This window comes from Lepisma saccharinum, chromosome 26 (assembly GCF_977018435.1).
Source record: "Lepisma saccharinum chromosome 26, izLepSacc3.1, whole genome shotgun sequence".
Classification (NCBI taxonomy): domain Eukaryota; kingdom Metazoa; phylum Arthropoda; class Insecta; order Zygentoma; family Lepismatidae; genus Lepisma; species Lepisma saccharinum.
This window is the reverse complement of record NC_139254.1, coordinates 23906806-23926965: the sequence shown is the minus strand read 5'-3', so window position 1 is coordinate 23926965 and position 20160 is coordinate 23906806. Positions and strand designations below refer to the sequence as shown.

At 37.5% G+C, this 20160-nt stretch overlaps 1 protein-coding gene across 1 annotated transcript in view; it reads right to left on the bottom strand.

Annotated features, from left to right (window-relative positions):
- Positions 1-5387: 5387 nt before the first annotated feature.
- LOC145979595 (adenylate cyclase type 10-like) overlaps positions 5388-20160 on the bottom strand; it is a 55377-nt gene continuing 40604 nt past the window's right edge. Inside the window, exon 8 of the mRNA XM_083112561.1 lies at positions 5388-5492. Within this exon, the coding sequence (XP_082968687.1) occupies positions 5447-5492 (46 nt within the window). The 3' untranslated portion in view covers positions 5388-5446. The remainder of the gene's footprint in view (positions 5493-20160) is intronic.

Below are 20160 nucleotides of genomic sequence, written 5' to 3'. Positions count from 1 at the left end.
GGGGGTATCCAATTCTTGTGTATTACTGTTGTCTTAGACTGTTGTGGAAATTCTGGTGCGGAAACTGAGAATTAATTTTTTGCAGGAGGCAATATCCACTCTTCAATATCAAAATTGGCATGGAAATTTTGGTGGTAAGATTGAGTTTTAAATTTAAAGGGGGGCAGAGGAAGCTCTTGATAAAGTGTTAAATCTTAGCTTGTCAAGAGATTTCTGTAGTGGAGAGAGAGTTCGAACATTAAATTTTGGAGACTGTATTTAGCGATATGGTATCCACACGTTTTCGACCCCGAACGTGCCAAAAGAGAAGCTGGAAAAGACTAAATATCTCGGGATCCTAAGAAAGTATTGACACCCTATTAAATCAATATTCTTGAAACCTGCAAAGAAATGGATGTAAACATTTTCTTCTCGCTTCGCTTTCGAGAATGCGTATTTGGCGCTTTACTGAGGTGAATGTGAAGTTTTATATCCTATAGCTGCATTACAAGACATATGGGTTATTCTTGATATTCATTAATAGCATCACTTCTTAAATTAAAATATAATGTTTAGTGTTGGTATACTGCTTAATTTTAAGCAGGTGGATCATTTGGAACAAATATATCGTATCCGCATTTCTAACTTCTTGTCACAGGAAAATTTTACTTGAACAAGTTAAACTTGGATTGAAGATAAAATCCACGTAATTATTGTTTTGGGATACTAAAATAATTATATTTACCCCAAGAAAACGGGGAAAGGGGGGTGAGTTCTTTGAAAGAGGAACCATATTATATTATCGCCCCGAGCTTAAGAATTTCTAGCTAGGGTTCTGTAATGTCTCGTGAAACAATAATTAAATCGGTCATACGGCTGGAGCATGTTATTTGGTTTGCCAAGGTTGAATTTTCTATCTTTATCTTAAGTTGTGTAACAATTTGTGCTAAATACTCAAATTGTGAGTTTTATAAACCCAACCACAAACACTATTTACATGCATATTTACATAATTTAATTTACTACATTTAACCAATCAATATGCTAGATTTAAGTTTTTTCGAAAATCGAATTAAAAAATATGGACATTTTAACATGGTATTTCATTTAAATAGACATAAATTATTACGTATTCATCCAAACTATTTTGGGGGATTATGATGAACGATTTTAGGTGTGGTCTTAAGTAGTGGGCACCCCTGTTTAGGGAGGAGGGGCAGATCAAGTATAGTGTTCAGTAAAGCTAAGAAAAAGTTACTTTCGGTAGACACGCTGTCGTAATTAAATACTTTGTCGGGATGACGATATGGTGTGATGGCGCAAATGAAATGATTTGGTGAGACGCATGATATGACTTGGGGGGGACGCATGACATGATTTTGGAGGCATACGCCATTGGCTTTGGGGGGGGGATTGACACCCCTGAGTAACAGAACACCTGAAAAAGCCATAAAGCAAGTGTGATCCATTTGAATTCTTGCGTTGTTCTTAACCCGGCATGGATAATATTGGCAGTTCTTCTTTCAGCTTCAGATTTCAGCTCCCGGAAGACAGATAAAGACATTTTTGAGGTGAATGAAATTACGGTATTAAATATCATTTTCGTCAGTAATTTATTATTATTTAAATATGATAATTTGCGGACGTATCCCTGAGGATTTTTAACCGATTCATATTCACATTTCAAATTTAAAGAACGGTAGGGGCCTCGCATTTTAATCTCGCTCAAAGCCTCGCGATATGTTGCTAACGCCACGGTGTATTATATTATATTCGAGGCACACATTTTTGGTAAATAAAAAATGCAAAATTTCGGTATAAAAACAGTCAATTTCGGGTTCAAAAGCGGTAAATAAAATAACATTTCGGTGTTATAGAGGCGAAATAACAGATCAAAAGCAGTATATAAAATGACATTTTGGTTTTAAAATTGTAAATATAAAATTGTGGATATAATCCAAAATTTGATTTAAAAACTGCACTTATTACAATAATAAATATAACCCTTCTTATAGCAGAGTATTAAGTTTCTTCCTGTATAAAGGGGTACACTCTTGTTTCTCAAATACTTACAGCAGAATTAATCAATTTTCCGTGAATTGCATAACTCACGGGATAATTCAAACTTTAGAAAGTGTCGCGTAATGAAATGAACTCTAAATTTCGTGTTTTAGAGCCTATTTCGCATTTTGCAGTTCATTTCGCATCATTTCATGACAAAACAAGGTAGGAAAATGTACCTCCTACCTTTCGGAAACATTAAAAATTAACTTTAGAATGTGTTATTTCACTGTCGTGTTTTTGTCAAAAATGAAATATGCATGCCCCCATATATTATAGTAGCTAATTACCCGGCGTTGCCCGAGTATTTATTTATCCCAATCTTGTATTAGACAGGAAAATAATGAATTCAAATTATAGTGTAAAACGTAACTAATTTTAAATGTGATCGTGAATGTCGTGTTAGCTTAGCGACTCGGAAAACTATGGATTCGACACTAATCTAGGTCATTTGTGGCATTTTATTTTTCACCCCCTTTCATCCCCCATGCCGATAGGTGATGAACTTTGAGTTAAACCGCATTGGGAGCGTCACGAAAACTATGGATTCCATTCGCAACATAACCTGAATGTTAGACAACCCGAGAAACACTATCGTTGTGCTGGATTGCATATAGTCACGGATGTCTGTTTGTGCGGAATTTAATATCGGTGGTTTTCGATGATTTTTCCATGTCACCCCTTCCCACCCCACCCCTAGGGGTGCCAGGGGTGTCTTACCCCCACAGTATTTATTTCCAGGTTGCAAGTGATACGTGTATCAAGTTTGGTTGAAATCGCTCCAGGCGTTCGAGAGTTATGCTGGAACAAACAAATACACACCCACACACATACATCAATTTTTATATACTTATATAATAATTAATAAATAATATAAATATAAATATAGAGATTATCTGCATCTAAACATTTCACTAAAGGAAACATGATTTGCTCGCTCGCATCACTATTGACGGTTAGGAGCAGTGGCGGTGATTAGGGTGTGCGCAGGAGGCAGTTGCCCTCCCACTCTTTGCCACCGCACTATGTCCTTGTATAACAAGAGGAAGTGTACTCTGTGTCGGCTATCTCTGGAGCAAGAAAACTAAAACAAGTCTCTGCGCAAGTAGCGACGCGAGTCGGCTCCACGAATGAACACGTGAGATGGAACGGGATTGCGTGGAGGGAGGGAAACCGACTGCAGTTACCAGCCTCCGCAGCAGCGTGTACTGCTTCGCTCTGCCCATTCGATTTCCCCCTTCTCTGCCGCTATGCACGTCCTTGCTTCAGAGATAACCGAGATAGAGTATAATCTGTCTTTGCACCCTACCGGTTTTGGCACCTAATCGCTGCTACTGATTAGGAGGGAATCAGGACAAGTCTTGCTTTCTCAAGAGCGCACTGAGAGGGAGACAGAAGGGAGGGGTAGGTATAAATTAACCCATTTTGTGCAAAAATGTCGCCTATTTATTTATAGAATCAACACACTATTACGTATGATTAAGACAAGACATTTAATAATCTAAAAACTGCTGAAATGTGACAAATAAAAATGCATTTATGATCTAAAAATGGTGAAAGGTGACACCAAAATTCTAAAAAATGACCAATAATTTTTGAATTTTCCCCTTATATTACTAGTTCTTTAACATATAATGAGTTATTTTTAGAGAATAATTCAGACAGTACAAAATGTTTGAAATTACTATAACTTGTTCAGGAAGGGAACTTCTTGACACCACTTGTAAGGAACACTCAGATTATTGTAAAAGTAGTAAATATATATATTCAATTTGAAATAAATTTTATCCTGTATTATTATAAAAATACAAATTGCAGCGGATTTTTTACACTAGATCTGAATGATTCCTTTTTCTGTGTTTCAAGTCAACTTTATGCACAGTACGGCTAATCGGGACTGGACCTACAGTTTAAAGTGGGATCCGAAATACTATGTGCCTCCACCGGGTATCGAAACCGGGACCCCTTGATTACAAGGCGACGACGCTACCTCTGCGCCATCGGGAGTAGGAACTATTGCCATAGGTCTACTTTGTTTCCTGGAAACGTTGTTTGCTTACGTCACGTGTGGTCAAGCATTAACAAGTAGAAATGCTCAATAATAAACAAAATCTCAAAACTGTAACAACCATTCAGAAAACATGCTCAAAATGACCTAAAATTGCAAATAATAATAATAATAATAAAAAATAAAAATACACCACCCCTCTGAAAATGCAAAAAATGTGCAAACCTATTGTCTCTATTTAACCAATTATTTCATGATACATATTTTTACATATTCAAGCACTCTTTCAACCTTTTTCTTTCTTTTTTTTTAAAAAAAGATGAAAAATCTAATCCCTTGCCCTACTTACGATAATCATTAAAATATATAATTTTCAGTTAGTTATTATTCCAAAATGAAATGTGTATGATAGCAGCGACAGCTGAATAACTCCTAGGCTACAACAATTGGACTGGTTCGAATAGTGGAGTGCAAAATTCGGAAAACTGTTCATAAATTAGCGCTTTCGTTTTCATATTACTAAATTCTCTTACATGTTGAGAAAAAGTTTCAAAATTCATACCTGTGTTTAACACTAACTGCCAGGGGCGTAGCAAAGGTTGGGACCAACCTTCTATCGAGTGTGTTCGAATATTGATAGGGGAAAATACAGCGTGATTCAAAAGTCCGGTACTATAAGAGGACTCTGTTATCAGTGCAGATAGCGAATAAGAAAAGCGGGGAAATTTGGTTATTTTTTTTTTCCAGTCTAATGCTCTATTTTTAACGTGGACTCGCCGTCGAGTCTGTACACTGTTACGAGCTTCAGTTCGCCTGTGTCAGTCACGACCTCGGCGCAAGTGCGCAAGCGCCAGTTAGGACGAGTCCATTGCCAAAACAGTGGTGTCGGTTGAAAGTGGAACGCACACGTGGAAGCAGGGGAAAATCGTCTCTGTTCCACTTCAAAAGCGACTTGTAATATCACACACAGAAAATTCGAGCGCTAATGAACAATAGAACGTGTACATGCGAGATACTGATATGAAATACACAGCGCAGTTTCATTCATCTTTCTACCTACCTCCCCTTTTCATGTTTGGATTCGTCCACTCGATCAGTTTATTAGTCGATCAGTAACTCGTATTGTGAAGCAATTTTGATTTAAATTACATTTCCATGTAATATCTTACATTCTACTTTACCGAGATCTTCAACGAGACGAGTATCTCGGTTTCGCCTCGATAAGTCTCGAATGGCCTAGTCTCGTTCTCGTCTCGATACCATCCCTACTTCTCTATCTGTTGAAACACAACATGTAACAATGGTAAAAACTCACCTAGACCTGTCAGAAGTCTTTATTCTGGCATTACCATCAGTAGTGGATTGTTGCAGGTGATTGTTGCAAAGAAACTGAGATAGTCATATGGAATAGTTTCCTGATCCTTCGGCTTGATCATCATAGGATCTACGGAAGACGAATGCTATAGTAGAATGTACGTGAGTAAAAGTTATTTGATAAATGTACGAGGGAAAGTCATTAAATAAAAGGAATTATATTGTAAAGTGCATGGAATAGCATACAAAAACGAAAAAGAAACTGTCTCGGGACACAAAATGGTTCCTTAGCAAAACTCATATATGGGGGATCGTAACGAACGAGCAATACAACATGGCCGCTCCACTATCGACTTGTACCGTGAAAGAACAAAAAACATTATTCATTTTTTGTGGTCTGAACGTGTGAAAGCTTCTAAAATCTACAGAAGAATGAAAATTCTGCATGGAGACAGTTGTTTAAGTCTTGGGAAAGTGTACAAATGAGTGGAATTATTTAAAAATGGGAGTGAACAACATCGAAGTGAGAGACAGTTATTGTGGCAACTTAGACTGTGGAACAGCAGATCGAGCAGCGAATCCGTGACTGCAGGAGAGTCACTATTGATGAAATTGCCTTAGAATTTAACAAGACTGGCGGCTCTGCGTACAATATTGTCCATGATGGCCTTGGATACAGGAAGGTGTATCGCAGACGATCCAAAGGCAGTTGCCCGATGAACCCAAGCGTGCACGAGTTGTCAGAAGGATTTGGACTGTTCTGCTCGTGAAGGAGATGCTTTTCTCGATCGAATTGTGGCAGGAGACGAATCCTGAGTGCACCACTATGAACCACAGAATAAGAGCAATCGATGCAATGGAAGCACCTCTCGTCTCCGGCCACGACAAAATTCTAGACGAAGATCTCCCTTGAGAAAGTCATGCTGACTGTCTTTTTGGATGTCAATGGTCCTATGATTGTGCACTTCCAGGAAAAGCAACACTGTGACTAGTGTTCATTACAGTGACATGTCAATGAACTAATTGAAGCCCGATAGAATCCAATAACAGGGGACTTCTCTCGAACGGAGCATTGTTACTTCACGACAACGCCCGTCCACATTACAGTGTACACTACATGTTCTGAGGTGTTGAAACATCCATCGTACTGTCAAGACTTGGCACCAACGGACTCTCCCTTGTTTTGACCTTTGATCGAACATTTTCAGGGGCAGAATTTTGCAAATGACATCGAGGTAATGGAGGTGAAACAAAGTTGACAGGCTAAGAAAAAAAGCCTTCCTTCTTTTTAGAGGGTATGCGAAACCTTGTAATCAGGTGAACCAAATTGTGTTGCGAAGCAGGGCGAAAAATAAGACACAAACAATTTTTGTAAGTACTCTTGTAAAAAGTTATTAATAAAATTCCTGTTATTTAATTACTTTCACTCGTACATTTGTATCACCTAAGTCTAGTAATTTTCTTGAATACCCAGTAGAGATACTAAAACTTTTTTCCGAATACCTTTCTACTGATTTTTTTGGATCAAATATTAGTTCACAGCGCTACAAAAGCGCCAATTGGATATGGTGAAATTATACAAAAGTGATGTAACTATCATCACCTAATCAAGTTCTGAGCAATAAATTAGAATATATATAGAGAGAGATACAGGTTGATACGTCATCCCTTTGCATAGGAATGGTATTTGGACGAGACGGGATAAGACCGGCAGACTTAGGTTAATTTTGGACGAAAGCATTTCCTTTAGCATTTTTGCTAGTATAAATGCTATGTAAAAGCTTCCAAAAATCTTATAGCAGATAGTACTTTACACGCTAGCATCTTGTGTAACTTTTCGGCTAGCTTTTGCGATTACAATGTATAACATATGCAGCATGAAAGGCACGTCGAGTTACGCCATCTATGCTGAGTGAGTGCACTGTGTGTTTACATTTGAAACAACTAAAATATTCTTCCATACGTGTACAGTAAACGTTGTTAAGTATGTATTTAAGCAGTGCCATTGTTTTGTACCTAATAACGTTTTATACGAAACGTTATTCCTCTCGGTTGAATAGTTATCGGCTTTTAAAAATGTGAAGTGATACATTGTTTACATCTCACGCGGCCGCCATTACAACTGCACTCGTGACCTAGAGGTCGCTTCTGATTGGTTACGCTACGAAAAATGATACGGACCGAGCCTATCCTTGAGAAATGCCATGAAATATGCCATGGCATCTGAAATGAAATAAGATTTTTCGCTTTAAGCGAAAGCATTTTTCTTAGCATTTTTCTAACATTTATGTTACGACCACAATGCTACCGTGTAAAGAGAGAAATGTTATGGCATTTCATATGCCATGGCATATTTCATGGCATTTCTCAATGATAGGCTCGGTCCGTATCATTTCTCGTAGCGTAACCAATCAGAAGCGACCTCTAGGTCACGAGTGCAGTTATAATGGCGGCCGCGTGGGATGTAAACAACGTTACACTTCACACTTTTAAAATACGATAACTATTCAACCGAGAGGAATATCGCTTCGTATTAAATGGTTTTAGGTAGAGAAGAATGGCGCTGATTAAATACATACTTTACAACGTTTACTGTACACGTACGGAAGAATATTTCAGCTTTTTTAATTGTAAACACTGTGCACACAACATTGACGATGTAACTCGACGTGCCTTTCGTGCTGTATGTATTGTGCATTGTAATTGAAACAGGTAACCATAAAATGCTTTCGTGTAAAGTACTATTTGTTATAAGATTTTTGGAAGCAGTTACATAGCATTTATGCTGGCAAAAATGTTAAAGGAAATGCTTTCGTCTAAAGGCGGCTTTACACGGTAGCATTTAGGTCATGGCATAAATGTTAAGAAAAATGCCAAGGAAAATGCTTTCGTCTAAAGCGGGCGTTATGCTTTGTAGGTCTCATTTGATTTTTAAACATGTATCTCGTTCTAGGGATGGTATCGAAGACGAGACTTGTCTGTGTCTTGGTCTTCCATTCGAGATATGTGGAGAAACTTCTAATTTGAATGTTGAAATTGGTAGCGTGAAAACTACACACAGAAAACTAAATGAATCATATCGATTGATGCACCATAATGCATCGATTGATGCACTAAAGTGTGTCTTATGGCTTCTTCAAAGAATCAGATTCACATTTGATGCATCTGGGGGCATTTTTGTAAATCGTGAAAGAAACATCAAAGTGCATCATTTCATTCAAGTGAGGATTTCTTTCAGTCGAGATGCACTTCAATGCATCAGTTGATGTTCCGTGATGCACCAGAATGCATCTTTTTGGATGATGCACTTAAACGTTTGGTCTGAGCTACAGAGTTTATGTAGCTCAAACGAAACGTTTCAGTGCATCATCGAAAAAGATGCATTCTGGTGCATCAAAATGCATCAACTGATGCATTGAAGTGCATCTCGACTGTAATATTTCCTCACTTGAATCAAATTATGCACTTTGGTGTTCCTTTCACGACACAAAAAATGCATCCACTGCATCAAATGTGAATCTGATTCTTTGAAGAAGCCACAAAACACACTTTAATGCATCAATTGATGCATTTTGGTGCAACAATCGATATGATGCATTTAGTTCCCTGAGTGTAGGATGAGGGCGAGGGTTGCCATGAAAGACAGTAGATTAAGGAGTCTGTTAGATATCTGTGTACCGTGGAGAAGTACAAAAAGACAAAGAACAGTTCAACAGCAAAGTGATAAACGTTTGTAAACGCCAATGTGTTTCAATTTCAATTTCAATTTTATGATTTGTAAGATAAGATTTATTTCATCCATGAATTTGCATTTACATGCTGTGATATCGGACATGTCAGTTTGTGCTTACAATATCATAAACAATGCAATATAACAATACAATGAAATATGTACAATTTATGGTTACAGTGAAGATGGAGTTTAGTAAAATGTGATCAAGTACTGCAATGGAAATGTTGCCAATTTGTGTTTGCAATACCAAGAGCGTTACAATACAATAATACAATGTCAATACAATGCATAGTCACTGTGGAATATAATAAAATATCATTGAGAATAACATAATGTAATGAGACACTGAAATGGAAATGTCACCTTAAACCAGTTACTGCACCATGTTTGGAAAAACTGCTCTGGTGTAGTTTATATGAATACACTAATTTGATTAAAGTATTGCTTGTATGTATTTGTACTCTGCATGATGTGCACGGTTTTAGCAGTTTGTACATTTTAATAGTAGTACATAGAGATGTATAGATAATGTGGTTTATGTTATATAATACTTATTTTTATTTTTAAGATCTGAGTTAGCGAAGGTTGTGAAAAAAATAAAAAAATATTATTGCATGCTTAGATATTCATCAATTGAGTAAAAGCAATGTTCCAGTAAGTATTGTCGCGTGCCAGTTTCGATGACACAATGAAAGTTGCAAGTAAGAAGTTTCCCGAGAGCGACGACAGATGGCAGCACGCCATATAAAGAGGATCAGAGCTCATTGTACAAACTTAGAGCGGAGAAGAGGGATTATATATATTATAGTAAATTGAGAAATATATAAAGGAAGAGTCGAAATACTATGGAAGAAGTAAATAGAATGTTGTATATAGTAAATTTAAAAGAATTAAGAATATAGCCGCATATGAAACGTTTAGGAAATTTATTAAGGGAGCAAATGAATTCAGAAATGTATCTCAATCTCTTTTTGATTTCTCTGGCGAGGAGAACGTCGCCATGTTTTGGTTGGTCCCCGGTGGCGCTGTTGTCAAATTAAACGCCCCGAAGCACTTTACGGTTGCGCTTCTTTATTAGTCGCACTGTGTCATTGGCAGCGCTTGTTATTAGCGATCCTGGTTATTCCCCTTTGGTCGTCAAATAGGAGGTGGCGCTATTGTCAGATTAGACGCCCCTAAAAATCCTCTATAGCTTTGGTTCAATTCTCTACAAGGAAGGCAGCATAATGATTTGTCTATATTATTGAGAAGAGATACGGTAAAGAGAAATATTTGCGATAAATGAGAGAAATGAGACCTTTTCCAGCAATAAAGAAGAATAGAAGAAATAAGAATTTGCTGTGGAAAGAATAAATAGAAGAATTTATCGAGAATATAAGAATATCTCGGCGGAATATAGAAGATAATAAGAATTGCTGCTGAAAGAAGAAAAAAGAATTGATATGAATAGAGGAAATAACAGCGATGAATAAAAGGGAATGACTATTTTTTGTAAGTAGAAACAAGAAGAAGCCATGCATATATTTTGTTCATAGAAGAAATTGATAACAAAAGTAGAAGAAGCCTTACGATATCAAAAGAAGAAGAAGCTTTTCCATATTAAAAGAAGAAGAAGCCTTTTAGAAGAAGAAGAAGCCTTTGCATAATAAAAGAAGAAGCTTTTTCCATATTAAAAGAAGAAGAAGCCTTTTAGAAGAAGAAGAAGCCTTTGAAAAGAAGAAGAAGCCGTTTCCATAATAAAAGAAGAAGCCTTTTCCATATTAAAAGAAGAAGAAGCCTTTTTGATAAAAGAAGAAGAAGCCTTTGCGATTATACATATATATATATATATATATATATATTTTCTCTGTAGTTTGTCAAGTTCTCAGAATATAGATCCGCATTTTACTATATCCTCTTGGCTATAAGCCTCCTCCATGGCGCAGTGGTAGCGTCATTGCCTTGTAATCAAGGGGTCCCGGGTTCGATACCCGGTGGAGACACAAGTGGTTCGGATCCCACTTTAAACTGTAGGTCCAGTCCCGATTAGCCTTACTGTGCATAAAGTGGACTTAAAACACCAACTCAAACCAAACCAAACCTCTTGGCTATAAAACGCTTTCTTATTTGGAATTCTAAAACAAAGAACCTATTCCCCTGAGATTAAGATATCTGTAGCCGTGGTAAATAACATGTAAGTACGTACCCACACGGGCGTAGCAGTATTTGATTAGTACTTTCTTAACAGCTTTGCAGGTTTCAATTGTTTTTTATGTGGTTAGGAAGATTGTTATACAAGAGAGTCCCTGCGTACTTAGGTCCTTTTTTAATGTAAAATTGTGTCGTGTACAGGTATTAGTAAATTAGTTTTATTTCTTGTGTTGTAATTGTGTATGTCATGGTGGCACCTAAAAATAAATGAAAAGTTAAATATGAGTTTTAGTGACTGGAGAACAAGATATGAAATCTTAATCTGCCCCAGTGCTCCAAGTGGAAATTCGTATCTGGGGTACGCTTTGCTCAGTTTGGGGAAAGGTGGAGGATGCTTGTATGGATCAACAAGGGTGGAGGGGGTGCTTATACAAATTATCGTAGTGTAGAGATGCTTTATGAGACTTTTCTTAACAGTGGGATAGCATCCCCTAAGTTCGCCTCACTTCGAGCACCCCGAGAAATAAACCTTCGGCAGTCTCGTCTCACATTGTAAATTTCTATCTTGTTCTCGATTTGTAAACATCCGCTTCGCTTTCGTCTCGAAATGCAAAGTACTAATAAACATAATTTTCAGCGTATCACGGAACGAACTTTCACAGCGTACATACGTTATCAAGATAAACCGCTTTTCATGACTTTTTCTGTCTCGTTTCGCCGCTGCGAGCCTTAAAAAAAAATTATCCTGAATATATGCAATCGCACAGTACAGGCTTTGCTAGTAAAGGATCGACATTTTAGTTACTGTAAACAAAATATACAACTTAACTCTTCATAATCAGGTGGACATCTGTTTGGTGTAAGTCGATTAGTGCATTTATCAGCTTCTCTTACGTGCAATGAACTAAAATGCGTTAAGTGCACGGGCGCACCGAAGGGGTTATGAGGGTCAAACCATGACCTCCGAGATGCATATACTTCGTGTATACTCCGTGATATTAAAACGACTGATGACGTCAAAGGATTAGTCGTGTGTTTTGGGAAAATACATGCATTTGAATGAGCGAGTGTTCGAAAAAGAGTTCCTGTAAATGTAATCGTATTTATTTCAGAGTAAGAATAATAATAATTATAATCGCAAATTAAACATAGTTATGTCCTGATCAGTTTCAAGTAAATTTAATGCGTTTATATGTAATACAACATTAGTTATATGTTAGTCAGGGTGGTATTTGTAGGGGGGATGGGGGGATTCCCTCCTCTGGGTACTTGTGTCCCCCCGCTGCTTGATAAATTTTATCCATGGGGGGAATATTATATGGAAATTTCTTAAATACCACACTGATGTTAGTGAAAGAAAAGTGTGTTCAGCCAGTGCGAAGTACGACATTTAAGAATATGTGTATGGTAATATTAATTATACGAACTTGTAACTACTAATTATATTCCTTTATTTAACATGAAAAAATGTTGATAGTTATTCATATGTCCGTTTTATTGCTCATACGTTGTCTGAAATTGTGTAGTTCAAAGTTCAAAAGTCACGTCTTAAACATCTTACTTACTTTCTAGTCACTTACATCTTCAAGCTATGTTCCGGTTTACAAGAATTATAATCTTGATGATATACATCACGTGAAAGAAATACAATGTACAGTGGGATCCATGAGTATTACCGTGCAAATTGTCCATGACCATTTTCATTAATTTTTCTCTTACATCCTATGTGTTTTTAAGCGATGGATTTTTATGTATGCTAGTGCAGAAGTTGTCGACAGCTTGTTTTGAGTTTTCTTTTAATTCTTGAAGCTCTTATTGGGTCAAATAAAGTGTACGAGCATGGTGATGGACAATTTGCAAGGTAATACTCATGGATCCCACTGTACATCAATAGAATTTTGCGACTTTGTTCATTTACAACATTTAACAAAGTGCATTATAAGAGTATAATATTTATTTTGCTGACTGAATCGTTCTTTCTTATTCATTCAGAACTATTATTTACTAATCCTGTGACGTCACGGAAGCTGGTTTGTGGCCCGTATATAAGTATCTCGGAGGCGCCAGTCAGACACCACCCTTGGGCTATCATGTTATATACCGGGTGTCCCATGTAACTTAACAAAGCGAGTAGCAGTGATTAGAACGCTACATTTTAAAAGTAGCTTCTCTACAGCTACCGCTACTCGTCCTAAAATGTACCTAGCTTCGCTACAGCTACAGCTACATTTACCAAAAAGTAGCTCGCTACGCTACTTCTGTTCGCTACTCGCTACTTTTTGCGCTACTTCTGCATAAAAAAACAACTTAAAAACAAATATGTGGATATTAAAAAATCACCTACTGAAGCTTCAGGACAGGATAGATCAGGCACAGATGCGATGGTTTGGACACATGAAGAAGATGGATGCAGAAAGACTACCAGTAAGTGCTTACAATGCACAAGGAGTGGGAATAAGGCCAAGGGAGAGACCAAGATGTCGGTGGAAAGAGCAGATAGTGGAGAGTGTTAGGAGAAGAGGACAAGATTGGAACACTGTGGAAAGAGAGGAGTGGTGGAAGATCAGAAAAAAATGGAGAGGCTTGACTTCTATGCCGACCCAGCCAGAGGCAGGAAACGGCGAAGGATGATGATGATGATGATGATATGATTAACAAAAGTTACAGAAAAGTGACGCAAAAGTAGGAAAAATACATAAATTTGAAACCTGTGTATATTAACTAAAGAAAATTGTCGTATGTGCAGGAAAGTCAATAACTCATACGTACTTTTTACAATATGATACAACATATTGAGGAAACTGTCGTGTAAACCCGAGTGTTCTAAACGTATTCTAATTTTAAAATTTGTGAACAAATATTATCACGAAAATAATTGTAATTCCAGAGACTCTATCATTCTTGTAACAATAATTTCTTGCTGGTTAGATCCTATATACTGACAATGATCAATGCTGGTAACGTACTGAGCCATTTATTGCTGGCACTATTCCTTTGTCAGTGCAGCGGAAAATCCATCGCTCGTTTTTGCACTGCAAGTTGTGTTTTACACAGCAATTAATGACATTTTCGTGTCTCTTACACCATGGATATCCACAGGATATGTTCCGGGGGTGATGCAAACGAGGCACTTTTTTCCAGCGGTGCAGCAAACGAGGCATCCCTAAAATAGCGATGTAACTCATAAAAACGTAGCTGCTAGCTGGAATATATTCATATATGTCAGTCAGTTATCTGTACAGTGGCGTACACAAGGGGGGGTTACCGGGTTTAACCCCCCCCTTGAGCTTTTGAAATATTATGGAAAATGCTGTAGAAAAAAATTAAAAATGGCTAATTTATCACAGTCAAAGGTCTGCGACAGTAATAATAATAATAATAATAATAATAATTTGAATTATTATTCCCATGCAGCATGAAGAAAAACAACATTCCGAACACAATCTAAGCGCCCGCAAAGTTCAATTTTGCATTTTTTTTTGCAAAAAATCGCGCAGTGACTTTCGCGAGAATTGTGAAAATTCCTTGCTTCGTCGCTGTGTGCCGACCATATTGCAAACGTTCTTCCCGGTACTGATTTCGCATCCCCTTGTGAACTCTCAAGTGATGCTGAGTCTACATCCACATCATTAAATAATATTGAAGTGCTTTGTGAATCACCTAAAGTAAAGATAAAGTGTTCCCCTGTGCTTAACACCACGCCATGAAGGCGTATAGGGGGTGTGGAAGTAACGCCCCACACTTTCTTGATCCGGTCGTATGTGGGGGTTATGTGATCAGCACCACGCCCCTGACCGCCTTTACCCCCCAGGGTTTCCCCCAGGTACCCATGTTATTCGACGCTGGGTGGGCGCCGGGGCCGCTTCCAACGTTAGAAAGGTTCCCGGATTTGAACCGGCCGGGAATCGAACCCGGGACCTTGAGCATGGTAGTCAGACGCGTTACCGTCTGTGAATCACCTAGAAGTGATAAATGTGTTGGAATGTCTATAAACGTACTTTTCAACGAAAACATAGACTCAGTGGAATTTAGCAACATTTATTCTCGCGCCTCATTATCATCCTGGGTGAGTTCCATAGATAAAGGTAATGTAAATTCCCCCGTGCATATAGCACCGTGCCATGAAGGCACATGTTGTGGTGTGGTGGGCCCCAAAGATTCTCGATCTCGAACTATTTTGCAGATGATGTGGTCAACACCATGCTCCGGCAGCCTTCATCGCCCAGGGTTGTTCTCAGGTACCCATTGCTATGAGGCTGGGTGCGGAGACAAGGCTGGATAAATTCCAACCAATTCCGAGAATCGAACCCGGATATCCCACGAAGTTGTCAAACTAGACCAGCGCGGCTCCTTGAATGAGTTTCATATTTCGATTATTTCAATAAATTTAATATATTTGCTTGTTTTTATGGATTTTCTTCACACTTAAAATGTCTCATTTATCATATACAAAAAAAAGTTGACTAGACAATTATTTTGTAACCAAGAAACAAAAGAAATGTAATTTTGTTCTATTTCTTTCATAAATAGCAGCTGCATTAGTAATAATTATAAATAGTAATTAAACTAATTAATTAATTATAAGAATTATTAATTAATTTATTATTAATTAATTAACGTATAATAAAACAATGGTAATGCGAATTTGGAGAAAGTTTTCGAAATAACACCCCCCTTGATGAAATCCTGCGTACGCTACTGTATCTGTATATCTGAATTATTCAGATACTAATTAAATAACATGCAGATATCTATTATCTACAATCTAGATAATCTGTATTTCCATATAATAGACTTTGTCTTTAGGAATATCCTGCAAAATTAAGGGTTATTGTCGATTATTTCTGACGCTGTTGCCACATTCAAAATTCACCTCAAAATGCTGAGAAAAGGTGTAGCTGTAGCGAAATTTTCGCTACAAATACAGGAATTTTGTAGCTTCGCTACAGCTACAACTACAATTTTCAAAATATAGCGTCGCTACAGCTACAGCTACAGCTACAAATTTAGTAGCTAGCTACTGTAGCGACGCTACAAGTAGCGCGCTACTTCTGACCACTGGCGAGTAGCTATATGAAAGTAAATAGTATTGTGGGCAGTAACGTGTCCTCTTGCCCCCCGCTTCAATGGTTGCATGCGGAATTACCGACATTGCTTGACAACGTAAACCTTGGAATTAAACCGCATGTACAATGGTCGTTGGATCGGTAGAGGCGGTCCGGTGCATTGGCCTGCCAGATCGCCAGACCTTACGTCGCCGGATTTCTTTTTGTGGGGATATCTGAAATATCGTGTTTATCAAGATGTGCCAACAACCCGCGCAGACATGATTGAACGAATAAGAAACGCTTGCGCACACATTTATGCAGGAACACTTCTGCGTTGTGTTCAATCATTTGAACAACGGATCAACAAATGCATTGATGTTCGAGGACATCATTTCGAGCATTGCATGGAATCATTGCATCTAGAACCCCGATGGTGAGAGCCGAGGAGACTCACCCAAAACAAGCACCCCGATGGTGAGAGGCGAACGGACAGCGCCATCTAGCTATCACGAATGGAACAAAATGTGACTTATTTTCGGACGTCGAATTCAAATCCCCAATAAAAAATAGGGATTCCCTTTTAACATTTCACGGTTGCCCCCTGTTACCCCCGGGGGGTGTCAGGGGGTCATTGTAACGTAGGTGACTTGCCCCCACAATACTATTTTACTTTCATATCGAACATTTTTTCGTTCGATGCATATTTCTCGCGATATTTCGATTTGTCGAGTTACATGGGACACCCTGAATAAGAAAGGACGATTCAGTCAGAAAAATAAATATTATACTCTTATAATGCACTTCGTTAAATGTTGTAAATGACCTATAATTGACTAATCCTGTGACGTCACGGAAGCTGGTATGTGACCCGTATATAAGTATCTCGGAGGCCCCGGTGAGACCCCCTTCCTTGGGCCATCATGTTATACTTTATATTGCAGAATTTCATAATGAAAAATTTTTCATGCTTATAGGAGTATCATTGATAAATGACAGGAATCACTGTTTGGAACGGCTCAGCAGCATTTATAAATCGTTGCACCTTTTGAAAGACTTTCAATTCATCCACCACCAAAGTTATTGCTTCAGAACAAGAAACATGTTTCTGGCAACTCTGTTTACCTAACTGCATACGACAATATATCCATAAATGAACACCTCGGCAAAACATGTTACATTATACATCATGATTTTTCAAAAATAAAAGTTACTGCCACCTTGAATCAAACCTGGGATCCATAATGACAGGGCAATATTGTTAACCATCCAGTACCACGACTGGCATACTGATATTTTTAATTTGGTTGAGAACAACCCCCCACCCCCACCCCATAGAAAATTCCTGGTTTCGCCTATGGTTAAGTGATCAGATAAAACTAAGACACGATAATTTGAAAGAAACTAAATTCACGTTCAACTGTGTCAATTGATGCCCACAAGGCAGTGGCAGCGATTGGGTTCCAAAACGGGGGCGGGGGGGGGGGCAAGGACAGTTTACTTCTTTCCCTTGGTAGATAAGGTTTAGCATAGTGCGGGAGCGAAAGGTGAAAAAAGTGGGGGAGGGGCACCTGCCCACCTCTAATCGTCGCCACTGACAGAAGAGCATCAATCTTGATTTGATGGATTTCGAGTTCTATGTGCGGTTTCGTCTCATTACGCGAATAGAGAAACCTGATCCGTTCTCGTCTAGTATCGAAATAATAGATATACAAATGTAAAAGAAATAAACAAACCAAAAATCTATAAATTATTATTTATAATCAGCTGGCCACACTCTTTGTTATGTTTTAAGTCAATAAAGCAAGCTTGATTCAGGTGAAAACTTAATACACCTTACACTTTAAACAAAATATCGAACGAAATTCTCTCAAAGTCTATTGGTAAGTTTCGGTTCCAATGTGATTTTACAGATTTCTGTACAGCGGCTTCGGGGCCGGCCGAACCCCCGGGGAACCACAACGGGGTGTTCTCCTTGAGAAGCACCAAAGCCTTAATTTTCATTATAGTATAAGTATGAATATTTGTTTCGAAAAGAATTGTTACAAACCAGACATTTCAAAATAACACGAGATGGGAAGAAAGTTGTTTCGAATAAGAAACATAGATGGCAGAACAAATGTAAAATAATATAAATAAATTGTTGGAGGGTAGATGTCGATAAAGTGAAAGTAGAAATAGGACAAAACAAATATGTAGAAAAGAAGACAACAATGTATAAACATGACAATGGATGGAAAGAAAAATCGAAGTGGTATTTATCATTCAACATGTTAAAGCGTATTGTCAGTTGTTAGGCACGCATAAGGAAGTATTCAACTCAATAAGCACAATTCAATAGAGCCTTTGTCATTCGTCAGATTCTAAGACGAATTTTCTGAATTTACTGATGCATAACATAATACCTTCATTGCAAAATTATGTAGCAATTCAAGTTAAGAGATTACTCTTATTTTCATGTCAAAATGTAGGTATTAAATTAAAATGCATACATACAATAAATGTATTCCTTAACAGTAATACCACAGTAATACTTCAAGTATTTAAGAATAAGGTTATTATTTTTCTTATTTAAAACAGTAAATATGTAACATGATCAAGGTTTTATTGGGAGTGAAAAGTTGCGGATGGCAGGGTGGAAAAGGGGGGGAGGGGAAATCCATCTCGCCCCGGGTGAAAATTAATCTTGAGCAGCCCATGTTTCTGATTCGTCTCAAGAATTCTTGAAGTGGTACGTCTCGCTTTCGCCTCGATTCTTAAATTGTGTTCTCGGTCTTGTCTTGAAAAATCAAAACGTGACACAGGCTTGCTTCGTATCCATATCATATCTAAATTAATATTTTCAAATTGTGTTAGCATATTCATTAGTTCCGTCTTTAGTATTCTATTATACTTATCTGAACGATAAGTACAATGGTCCTACACCGGCATACAATTTGAATTGAACCATTACCTTCTCAATCTGAAAGCCTCATGGCTTGCTCCGGTCACGTGACTAAGCGTCATCAACTGGAGACGAGATAGCCACCATGTTTGATTTGCTTCTTCGGAATCAATGTTGAACCTTTTTAGTGAATATGGAATTGTAATGCAAATTTACGAACTGTAATCGAATTTACATGACGTGTAAATATGCTTAAATGTGCAAGAGGTATGGTGTATAAGTGTTGTGTGCTCAATTGCATAGGCAATTATGATGGAAAAGGTAAGAGTAACGTTCACATTTCTGCAACATGTTGCTGAAAATGAGAAATGTTTAGGGCAATTCCATGTGATTCGGTCCCTACGAAAAGATACAAGTTAAGTAACAAAGGTTTTATACTCAAAAATAAATAAAAGTAATAGTTCATGATGTAAACATTTCATGTGTACAGAATTGGCATCTAATATACTCTTAAATGTGGTCATGTTTTATCTCTTGTCAACATTCTTATTTAGAAATATCAAATAATATACCCTGAATTACTACAAACGTTGGTTAACGTTAAGATTATTGTTTATGATTGCAAATTAATTGGTTTCAAGATATAGCCAACGTTTAAAATATTACGTTCGTGTCTACTAAAGCAATTTGTTAGTGTAAATTTTATGCAAGCATTCGATAAAATTTTCATATTATTTACACAAATTTTCAGTTTCAAAATGTTCTTAATGAAAGAAAGCTATACAACGGGGCAAAGTTGATACATGGGTACATTTACATTCTTATTTTATCCCGCTTTATGCTTCTTTATGCTAATCGGAAGATATGTTGTACATTCAAATACAAGGGTGCGATGTAACAAGAACTTCGATGAAATATTCGTGTGTAATACTATTCAAGAATATATTACTTATGTTTCAAATACAAATGTTTTCACACAGAAAGCTATGTTAATATGAACTACAAA